Source organism: Helobdella robusta, assembly GCF_000326865.2.
Source record: "Helobdella robusta unplaced genomic scaffold HELROscaffold_55, whole genome shotgun sequence".
NCBI classification, from domain to species: Eukaryota; Metazoa; Annelida; class Clitellata; order Rhynchobdellida; family Glossiphoniidae; genus Helobdella; species Helobdella robusta.
In genome coordinates, this window is record NW_008705295.1 from 957509 (window position 1) to 970008 (window position 12500).

Consider the following 12500-nt stretch of genomic DNA (forward strand, 5'->3'; position numbering starts at 1 on the left):
TAATTAAGATGATAGCTATTGTGATAATAATTAAACTGATAACGAGTACGATTGCGATGATGATATCATAGTTGTTGTGATAGAACTGATGACGATGATAAGGAGGAAGGTGACGACGATGATAATGACGATGATAATAAAGACCACGATGATGGTAATAACAGTTTTTTATTTTTTTTTTTTGTGAATTTTGCGTAAATAATAAGACGAATAAATGATATAAGTGATAAAGAGAGGATCGTCATCATAACCAACCGCAATAATTCCAGACGCAAATATTTCTCTAAAGACTTATGTTTTGTCAATAATGGAACGAGTTAGGTAAATATGATGATGATGACGATGGTGATGATGACGACGATGATGACGATGATGACGATGATGGTGATGACGACGATGATGATAATAGTGATGAAGATGACGATGGCGATGATGGTAGCAGCGATGATGTTTTGGAGTTGAGGTTCAACATTTTGAATTTGGCGCCAGGAGAGAGAAAATAGTTCCACTCAAACAACAAATTCATTTTCTCTTCTTCATGGATACAAATGACATTTTCAATCAAACCAAAACCAAAACATGAAAACAAAAATAATAAAAGGTTAACAAACATGGTAAGAAACGTACACACGATAAAGAAAAAAATCCATTGTAGAATAAAACCAAACATTATTCTTCGTACAACAGAGAAAACGATGATAAGTTTATCAAGCATACATCAAAAACACATGTAAAAAAACTGAAAAATAAGACATTTTTATTGATAAATGAAAAACACCAACCAAACAGAACATAGAAATTGCAAACAAAGCCCACAAAACTAAGTACAAGCACACATGGGCACACACATATCTTTGCTTTACATTCCTTCTATCACACTCCAAATTGTAGAAAATTTCTTTCCGATATTCAGAACTTTTTGCGGACTTTTGGGATTACGTAGAAAAAATTTATTATTATGAATGATGGATTGGTGGATGGTTGGATGAATGAATGGATGAATGAAGATTTGAATGAATGAATGAATAAATGAATAGATTGGTAGATGGTCAGTTACCACAAATTTTAAGATAGAATTTCCTGGAATTTGAAATGGCCCATTGAAAATGAATAAATGAATGTTGTGTTTAAGATGAGTTATTTGGGTAATGTAGTTTACGACAAATTTAAATATTTTTCAGAAACCTTTAAAAAACCTTTGCGTAATAAATAAATAAATAAATAACTACTCGATATAATCATAATCCACAAGAACGTCATCATTAATCACTACCATCATCATCATCACTACCATCATCATCATCATCATCATCATCATTGACGCCATCATCATCAGTACCATCATCATCAAAATTGTTTGCCAGGCGACTTCCGCTTCACGGATTAAAAGATGCTGCTGCACCTAACAAATCATCATCATCACCACTTCGTAACTGTCATCATCACCACTTCGTAACTATCATCATCATCACTACTTCTTGACTACCACCATCATCTATTTTACATCATCAATTACGTCATCATTTCGGGTTAGTTCATCTCATCATTGTAAGTTCAGAATCACCTTGTTATAATCTTCATCATCATCTTCATTATTTTCTTTTCCATTATCTTCTTCATCATCATCATCATCATCTTCATCATCATCTTTATCACCAACACTGCCATAAATTTTCCATAATTTTGCAGTGACCTTCATAATTTTTTAAAATAAAATATGAAGGTCATTTATTTTGTGGCCATAATCTCTTTCTCAAATTTATCATTCTTATATCACATCTTCATCATTTCAGCAGCTAAAACAATCTTTAACGTCAACATCATTATCAATACTATCAACTTTATAAGCATATTCAAATTAGGTAATCCCTCATCTAATCACTATCAACAAATTTTATTATCGTCGTCGTCGTCACCATCATATATGTTGCTATCTTTTTCATCATCACTCATCAGCATACGTCATAGTATCATAACAATCATCATTCCTGTTCAAATTTACTCATTTTAACATTATCGAATCACACGCACATCCCACACGTGGTTGTGTTGGAAGACAACGATGAAATTCACATTCGAACAGCTGCACTTGTCTGTTATTGCTCTTCAATTCAAACGACAACAAAAACAAGAACAACAACTCATAGGAATCTATGAGTATCGTATCTACTACTACTACTAATACTACTTCTACTACTACTACTACTACTACTACTACTACTAATACTACTACTACTACTACTGCTACTACTACGATACTACTACTACTACTGCTGCTGCTGCTGCTGTTGCTGCTGTTGCTGCTGCTGAAACCTTTACAAATAACAAAGGTACAGATGCAATGAAAATATTGTACACTATACCATCGATATTACTTAAGCTAACTTGGCCCGCTAGAAAAAAAACTGCAGTATACATAGCCTATTGTAAAAACGGGATTGACAAAAAAAATTGAAACCCATTTAAAAATGAAAAAGATGATTGTCCTATCAAGAGTAATGGTAACAGTAAAAAACCACAAAAAATGATGATATAATGATAATAATGATAATAATAATAATAATAATAATAATAATAGTAGTAGTAGTAGCAAGCCCAAAGCAACACCAGAACATTGAAAAAGTAGCAAGAATATTTTTCTACTCTAATAAGTCCTCCCCATATCGTTTCATCACATTGTTATCATCATTCTGAACGATGTCTTAATGATAAATGATACGTGATTATCACTGACAAATGCTTCACTCTTAATTAAATTATAGCCATTTTCTTTAAATTATAACTATAATAATAATTATTATTATAGGAAATTATCAGTCAAAAGAAGGAACTCACAATCACATCCCAGATCATGCATCGTCATGATGACCACTTCGTTACTGACCGCTCTGTTGCCCTGGTCATAATGAGGATGATGACGATGATGTGGCAGGTGATAATAATATTTACAATGAAATTAATAATAATAATACGAAGCAGAAAAAAAAGAAGAAGAAAAAGAAGAAGAAGAAGGAGAAGAAGGAGGAGAAGAAGGAGGAGAAGAAGGAGGAGAAGAAGAAAAGAATAACTACAGCATCAACAATAATAACTACAACCACGGAGATGAATGTCGAGAAGTAAAAGATGAAAATTACGATTAGCCAGATGGTGACGATTATGATAAGAATAATAATGATGACGACGATGATGAAGAAGATGGAAAGAAAGAAGAAGATGATGATGATGAGAAAGAGGAAAAAATGAAGAAGATGAGGATGATAAAGATGATGATGTTGGACGCAGTTGTGAATTACGATAACGACCCCGGCCAGCCAGCCTATTTTTAACGATCTTGCATAAGAAGAACAAAAATAAATAATAACAATAATTAATAAATATTTCATTATTATTTTAATTATTATGATAATTATGAAACGGTAATAATAACATTTTTGATAGTTTTGTTACCATTCTTGTTATAATCTTAATACAGTCAATATATGAATATTTTTTTAACAGAAAACACCAAAACTAATAAAAAACAAAAAGAAACATAGTTCTCATTATTTTCATTAAAATGTCATTAAAAAATATATTTACAAACAAAATTTTTTCTAAATAAAACTGAAAAAACGATGTAATAATAACATGTGGTAATGATATATCAGTGCGTGTAACAGAAACAGCAGCCAAAAGAGAGAGTTGAGATGCACGATGCATAGGTCAATATCATTAGCCCAATAACAACAGTAAACATGCCAGTGAACAAAATTTTTATTTTTTAATAATTCCTTTCTAAATTGTAACCAAATAAAAAAAATGAGATGAAAAGAGAGAAATATGAGAAATAGTTTCATGTCAGCCATGCAACTAAACAATTTGCCAACTGCTGAATCTGAAGCAAAAAAATAATCACTTGATTAATTTTTCGAAGCACCTGCTTAGATTAGATTATCAACAGGAAAAACAAATAATAGAAAAAAATATTGTAAAATAAGACAAAACTAAAAAATTAAGTGGTGAAAGATTGCTTATACAGATTCGTTCAAACTCGTTTATTTAATTTTTACTGTTAAAAGTTTTTTCAAACACATTTTAAATGAACATCAGAAAGATGAAAACATAATTTAAGTGAACGTAAGAAAGATGAAAACATAATTTTGATGAATAATCACACACACACACACATACATACACACAAACACAAGCAGGATATATGTGCACACTATCAACTCGGTGTTACACACATTTGGTATGTGTGTAGAGTAGCCACAACATAATAGTTTCCAAGTCTCCTTTTTAACTTTTCTACCTTCTACCATCTGAGCTAACTCTCTTCATTTTAATGAAAAAATTTCATTATTGCAACAACAATTTCAAAATGAATCACTGGATAAAATCTAAGACTTCAGATAATTAAAACGTTCTGGTATATTCTATTTTATTTTGTACAAATGAATCGTTTTCAAAATATTGCGAAATAATAATTTGAAAAAACAAAATAAAAATATGAATCAAATTAAAATGTAAAAATAATTGAAGTAAGAAATTAGCATGCATCACGTGACGCATTGTTACGTCATTATTATTGTGACGTCATCGAAGTAGAAGAAACTACCTTCACTCCGACGTAGGTCTTCAAGTGAAAAAAAGAATGTCAAATTATTTTTGTCATAATTTTTTGTTATTATTACAAATTTTTGTTTGTATTATTATTATTGTTATTATATACTTTTTGATGTTTTCAAAAATTTGTTGAACAATCTTCGTAACCGACATCAGCTCAGCTGCATAGCCAAGAACAAAAGCACGAACAAAGAATCATCTCTAAGAACAAAACATAAACATAAACAACAACAACATAGAAACGTAAACCGAAACACAGAACTAAAACCATAGCAAAATCAAACATCCGTTACCTGAATGTAAACATTAATTTCTCCAATGATTGGACATCTGATCACGTGATGTTCCATACTGTAAGCTGATTGGTCGCGTGGTGAGTGTAACTAGATTGATTGGTGGGTTTGTAAGGTTTGACGGTTGGTTAGTTGGTTGGTTGGTTGGGTGATTGGTGATTGATGATTGGCTGGCTGGTAAATTAGTCAGTCAGTTAGTTGGTTGGAGGATTGGTTGGTTGGTAAGCTGGTCATTTGGTTGGTTGGTTTGATGTTTGGTTGGTTAGCTAATTGGCTGGTGTTCTTAAAATTAATAAAAAAAACAATTATATAATCCGGTGAACTGAAGCAAGCCATTGCTTCTGGTTGGTTTCAATAACAACATTATAAATAATAGAAAAAACAGAATGAACAAGACCAACAATAGAGATGACGTTGTTGGTGGTTAAAATGATGAGAATGTTTTTAATTGTAATTAACATGAGCAGTGAGTGACATTATACATGGTAATCAAAATATTTTCAAAGTAGATGAAACTTACAATAAATATATAGTGACAAAGTGCAATTGAGATTTAAGGTTTGATACATTATGTTTTTTTTATTTCAATTGTGGCACATGTTATTTCAGTTTTTGTTACAGATAATATATAACTTTATATGAATAAATACATTTAAAATACAATAAAATACAAAACAATACAATACAATACAATACAAAACAATACAATTCAACCCAATACAATACAACATATTTTATGTACTCTTCAAACACATGTAACCTAATTTAGCAACGTACCAAACAAAAAATAACAGGTATTATTCTTGTTCGGGTCAGGCTCAGTTCCGGTTTTTGTTCAGACTAAAATTTCGGTACGGTTTCGGTTCGAAGTCTCGCAATGATGATGACAACGATAAAATTATGATAAAGATGATGATGAATGAAGAGAATTGATGTTAATAATGACGATGACGACAATTTTATTGGTAACCGTTGCAAGGTTAATTAGCTTCTCATGATGACTAATGGCACAGGTGTGTCTGTTAATGCTAAAAAGCACCTAACTCACTCAATTGTCGATGATAAAGATGATGATGAAAGTGATGGTGAAGATGATGGTAAAGATGAAGATGATGGTGACGATGAAGATAATGGTGAAATTGATGATGAAAAAAATGATGGTGAAAATGAAGATGATGGTGAAAATGATGATGGTGATAACGTCACTGATGTTATAGATGACGATATTGACTGATAGCGATAGTGATCAAACACAGAAAAATTTCCATTATAAAATCTAGTGTGATTGTTTAAAATGATTTATGGTGGTAAACAAAAAGAGTAATAATATGAGAAGAAAATTTAAAAAAAATATTAGAAAAATGTCATCAATGATAAAAAACTGAAAAAGTAAAAGATAAAAACAAACAGCAAAGAAATAATAGAGGTTGCAACAAAAGGGACGAAAATTGGGATGGTGAAAAATTACAGGAAAAGGACAATTATTTTAAGAGCACGGTCCTCAGGAAATGTGTATACATTTGAGAAAAAAAACTTTTTTGGCAAAAATTTTACAAACAAAAAAATAAAAATAATTTATAAATACAACTAAATAAAAACTGATTTACGATTAAAATTTATTTATAAATAAATTTATAACAATCTAACCAAACGGTATTACTAGTTTGTTAATACAGTATTATATAGATGCTAATATAGGTTATGAGGTACAAGTAAATATAGGTTGTATATAGATATGTGTTAAAGTAGGTAAGCAATTATAATGATAGTTAAGTTATAAAAGCAGTTCACGACGAGACAGCAAATTTACTGTCTTAAAGCAGCTTAATATAAGATAATATTAATTAATATTATAATATAATTAATCAGAGCATATAATACTTTGTATAATAAGGATGAGGTGACATGCAACAGGGACTGACTGGTTAGAAGGAGTTAGTCAACTAGTTAGGCTCCAAGGAGCAAGGTCTCCTAGTATATAATAGGCGAGCACATAAGTTAAGAAAAGTTAGTTAATGTTGAGCGAGCGAGTTTACAGAACAGAAAGAATTTCCCCGAAAACAAACTATTTTGTTCGTTCAGAAACCGTCGTAGAACGGTGAAGAGCGAGCAATATAACAATAGTTTCTTTCCGTTATAAATTGAGAAAAATTTTTTTAATATTTATATTTTTAAAAATATCTTTAGAAATATTTTGCACCAGAATGATGAGTTGAAAGGAAATGAAAAAAAAATGGTTGAGTGCATCTCATAAGTGCATGCAATAGAGGAAGAATGAAAATTTTCATCATCGATATCACAATAATTTCTGTATGTGACATCACGTTGATGTCACCACGCCATCATCATTTTGTCAGTTCACCATTCCCACGTCTCATCACCATAACAGTTCACCATTCCCACGTCTCATCACCATAACAGTTCACCATTCTCACATCGCCACGAAGTCATCATTCTATCTGTGACATCATCGAATTACAATAAACAACCTTTCAGTAGCAAGAACATCAGAGAAATCATTCAAACTAAATTAATGTCACTAACAAAGATGACAATAACCACATTACTACTACAAGAAGACATTAACAAAGTCAACAGGCAACCTTAATAACATTAGCAACGATAATGTTAACAATAACATCAAAAACAGCAACAACGATAAAGATGATACCAGCTAAAACTTCTATATTCCATTTAAAAACTTTAAAAGTCATAATGCCAGACGGGGCATCGAATATATGAGGGAATTAAACTCATTCTCAAATTTGAATCAGAATTCATTTTTTCTTCTTCCGTCTATCTGTCCTCTCTTTCTATCACTCCATTTTTACTTTCTACTACTCTCTCTCCCTCTCTCTCTTTCTCTCTTTTTTTTCATGTTATCTATCTTTTTATCTACATCCCTCTATCTGTTTGTTTATTTACTTACATGTATGTTTAGTTTGTGCACTTAAAGTTTCTGTATGTAAAGTAAATACGAAACACTCATTTCTGTGTTCTCATTCACCATTCACAATCAGTCGTCGTCATCCAGTGTTGAAAATTTTTTTAAATTGTAATTGAAAAATTCGCTATTGTTTAAAACAGGAGAAATATTTAAAGTTACTTAAAATATAAAAATATTTTTAGGTAAAAATCTTGGTCTGAATGTTGTTGGAGAATTAAGAAAAAACATATAAAAATTTGATAAAATAACGGAAAAACTGAAAAAAATTTGAATACAAGGTTTAGTTTAAAAACTGTGCGTTAGTCAATTCATGCCAGTGTTGGCTCGCTTTACTTTGCAATGCGTTTTGATGATTCGCGTATGTGAAGAAGTGTATGCGGTGTGTTTGTGTGTGGAGTATATTTGTGTATGTGCTTGGAGTGTGTGCATGTCTGTGTGTGTGTGGTTTGTGGATTTATATTCAATTTACAACAATAAATTTGTTTAAAACAATAAACTTGATTAAATACTGATTCTATAGGTGTTTTCAAAAACAAAAAACAATGATGAATAATCATATTCATATACATAAACGTATGTGTATGTGTAAATAAACGCATATAAGTTTGTCTTTATAGATTTTAATTTCTTTTTCTTAGATCTATAGAGCTGTGCAAAAAAAATGTGCATGGTTTGATGGATTCAGATAACGCTGTAATTTGTATAGCACATGTAGCACATGTGTACGTGTGTTCTGATAGGTTTCCAGGGTTTAAATACGTATATTTTTCAGACCAATAGATTATGTGATAAAATATCAATCAATGCACCTGTGGTTAATGTTGTTCTTGAATGGGGGATCTAATTATTTCAAATAATAATCCAAATAAACACATTTTTTATTCTCTAATATTTAAAATATTTCATTCATTGAATTATTAATTAGAATTTGTCAACAAATTAACTTTATAACGAAGTAAACCCTGAAAACGATTCACATGTAAGATAAATTTGAATAAATTATTCATCGCCATTTCTTAAAAATTCACATAAACCATTATGACTAGATCGTCAGGCTAAACGTAATAACTATTGAATATAAAATGAAGCGCTATATTAATTAGAAATACACACCCATACGTGTTTAGAAAAGGCGGGATATAAGAAAGACACTTGGCGTGTGCCTTCAAGTTTACGATGTCTCAAAACCGGGGAAACTGTGTATAAACGTTTCAGTGGTTTTTTGTTGGGGCTAAAATCGTTAAAACAGTTGGCAACCTTTTATGGTAATCCCACAATTTTGTAAAAAAAATTTGTAATTTTTACGAAAACAACTGATCGTACGGCAACAACAACAAAAACTAAATTGTATATGATCCAAGCCACAAAATGGTTCTCACACGTACACACACATACACTCGCACACACACTACACACATACACACACACACACTCTCTCTCTCTCTCTCTCTCTCTCTCTCTCTCTCTCTCTCTCTCTGTCTCTCTCTCTCTCTCTCTCTCTCTCTCTCTCTTTCTCACACACACACACACACACACACACACACACACACATGCACACATACAAATAATATGGCTATTAAAAATACAATACACAAAAAAATGATATACGTTTGTTTATGTAGTTGCTATACATTCAACACTTACCATCTGCTTATCGATAAATGAATCGCTTGAAGACATTTTCTTCTTGCTAACCTGAAAATTATAAATTTATTGTAATATAAAGATTATTAAAATAATAATTAATTATTTTTGGCTAAAATTATTAGTACTACACACACACATACACACACATACACGCACACAATTTTAGAATTTAAATATTCAACTCTAGATCTTTTCAACTTTTAAAACATGTGTTTCCTGTTAAATTGATTTGATGGTTCAATATAATTTGCATAAAATAAAATGATAAACATTATCTGATTTATTTTATTCCCATATGAATATCGTCTGTTGGTGTGTACGTGTACGTGTGTGCGTGTGTGTGTGTGTCTGTGTTGAGTGGGATGTGTGCGCCAACATGGAAAAGTGAGTGCGTTGAAACGATACTTGATCATTAATTTTGAGTAGTTCATTAAAAAAATTTTTAGAATAACAAAAAACTAACTTCGGAATTTCAAAAGAATTTGCAGAAATAGTAATATTAAAATGCGATTTTGATGTTTTTGTTTATATCAATATTCAAAATCAAGTAAACCAAAAAACAGAGTAACACCAGTTGTTAACTGTTTCAGAGATATATTTTGTAATGAACAATCTAAACAGAATTGAATGCTAAAAGAGGATTATGAATGAAATAAACGATTTTTTAGGTGTTTATCCCACTTCCAATGCTGTTAACACTGCTCTGAGTATCGATAAAAAAATTTTACAATTTATGGTTCAGATGCAATTGTTGCCTGCTGATGTTATAAACGACGTTGTTATATATGTTGATGTTGTCGTTTTTATTATTTTTATTTTTTGTTGATGTTGTCGTTGTTGTCGTTGATGTTGTTGTTGTTGTGGCTGTTGTTGATGTTTTTGTTGTGGTTGGTGTTGTTGATGTAAGGTAACGTTGAGATGGTTCAAATCCAAACACGTGACCTGCTCATTTACACATTGAATGGTAATTAATGTCACCAACAATAATAAAAACCAAAGTTATTGAGACATTCCTTTTTTGTTGTTGTCTTTACAATTTAACTTAAAGTTATTATTATTATTATTGTAATTATTATTATTGTTATTATTATCGATTATTTTATCAATTACTCGTTAATTAATTTGATATATTTTCTTATATTTTATCCAATGATAATTATTTTTTATTTGTCGCTTAAAAAAGGTCAGATTTGAGATAGATTTTACAAATATGCGTATTATGGCAGGAAATCCAAATATTTATCTAGATGGGGTATTATCTTCAACACGAGTATAATTTCCCATACATTAAGATTTGTTGAGGTGGTTGAACCTGTCCTGGATAAAATTAACTATTTAGATAAGTAACAATACCACATAACGACTAGATCATAATTCATACATGTGTGTGTGCTTGTGTGTACGCGTTTGTATGTGTGTGTATGTGTGTGTATTTATATATTTATTTATCATTGCACTGCAGATTGCTTAAGTGGTGTTGTTGTTATTTGCTTCTCGTTTCACGAAAAGAACTATTTTCTGTTTTTCCATTCTGTATTTTTTTCTATTGAAATGATTGCAATGTATCATAGTGTAACAATGATTTATGCTTTAAAATACTATGCGATTTTGTGCTTCTGCTGCTGCTGTTTCAATTATTAAAAAAAATGTTTGTTGTGAATAGAACAAAACTTAATCATAACATTAGTTAGTTTAAGTATAAATATAGAGCCAAAATCAACCAACCGGCTAATACAAAACTTCTTAGCCAAATGAACAACAAAAGTCTGATTTTTCTAACAACAGAACAGATAAGATAGGCTGAATATAAAAATGATGATGAACTAAGATTCATCTGCTAAAAAATACAATGTTCACACACTCAAAACAATACTATGGCATAAAAACCTAATGTATATACGCACTAACAAGTGCATGCATACATTCCTACATATTGATATAACACACAAACACATATATAAACTTGTTTTGTGTAATATACAAATATATACACTCAATTGTATGTGGAGTTTTATATTTAACACTTATTTACATATATGATTGCAGGCATGCAAAGTAAAAAAGATGAGCGATATATATCCAGAAGATGATAGTGAACACGCAAGTTGCTTAGCTATACATCTCTCTAATTATACATATTCCTAATCTTAACAAATATACATGCATATATATATCTATCTATCTATATATATATATATATATATATATATATATAATTTGTATATAAATTAAAAAGTTATACTTGACGCACCTAATAAATCATGCTCCCTTGACTATTTACCTACACAAATGGGATGGTTCTAGAGATGAACCAAAAAGTAATCGAAGAAGGAAAAATTAGGTGGACAGAATTATAAAGCGAGAAAACAATTTTAAAATAAAAATTTTGGTAATTCATTTGTATTTCCATGTCATTAACCATTCAGTCCATCTTTTCCATCATGATAACAAAATGTACGCTCTAGTGAACATCAAGAAAGACATCAAAAAAATGATGGGCTATGATTGGGTGACGTGTATGAATGAAAGCATATAGTTTTCTGTTACTTTAAAAGCAATTGTTTGTGAGTTTCTAAGTTTGTATAAATCTAACAATCAAACAAATCTGGAATTTAAATGAATATTAAAAAATGGAACCGATACATTCAATTAATTACTGTTGATCGTAATTGTTTTAATGGTGTAGTCTAGATGTTAAAAGTTTCAATGAAATTTTCATGCATGTGTTTTAGAAAATTTTACAAGCAAGTCAACAAGAAAATGATGGTAGATGCTAAACAAATTATAGAAAAAAAAACCAGAACAATTTTTATTTTCATATTTAATTTCAGTTTTAAGTCAATGTTTAATAAAACTAGTGACCCCAGACGATCTTGGGAGAAATTGTTTTTCAAACGCCTCTTTTGAATCTGTTGATCACCAGGGGAGCTATTTGGCTATTGCTGGTTGCGAAAATTTCAATACTAATTGAAAAAAGTACACCGCAACTATAAATAATCAAAATTAAC

At 30.4% G+C, this 12500-nt stretch overlaps 1 protein-coding gene across 1 annotated transcript in view; it reads right to left on the reverse strand.

The window, feature by feature from the left end:
• The window catches only part of HELRODRAFT_187411 (hypothetical protein), a 22533-nt gene extending 12421 nt beyond the window's left edge, over window positions 1-10112 (reverse strand). Inside the window, exons 1-4 of the mRNA XM_009028439.1 lie at window positions 9974-10112; window positions 9490-9537; window positions 4899-4988; window positions 2836-2896 (exon numbers count right to left, since the gene is read on the reverse strand). Coding sequence (XP_009026687.1) covers window positions 2836-2896; window positions 4899-4988; window positions 9490-9525 — 187 coding nt within the window. The 5' untranslated portion in view covers window positions 9526-9537; window positions 9974-10112. The remainder of the gene's footprint in view (window positions 1-2835; window positions 2897-4898; window positions 4989-9489; window positions 9538-9973) is intronic.
• Between the last annotated feature and the right edge of the window lie 2388 nt (window positions 10113-12500).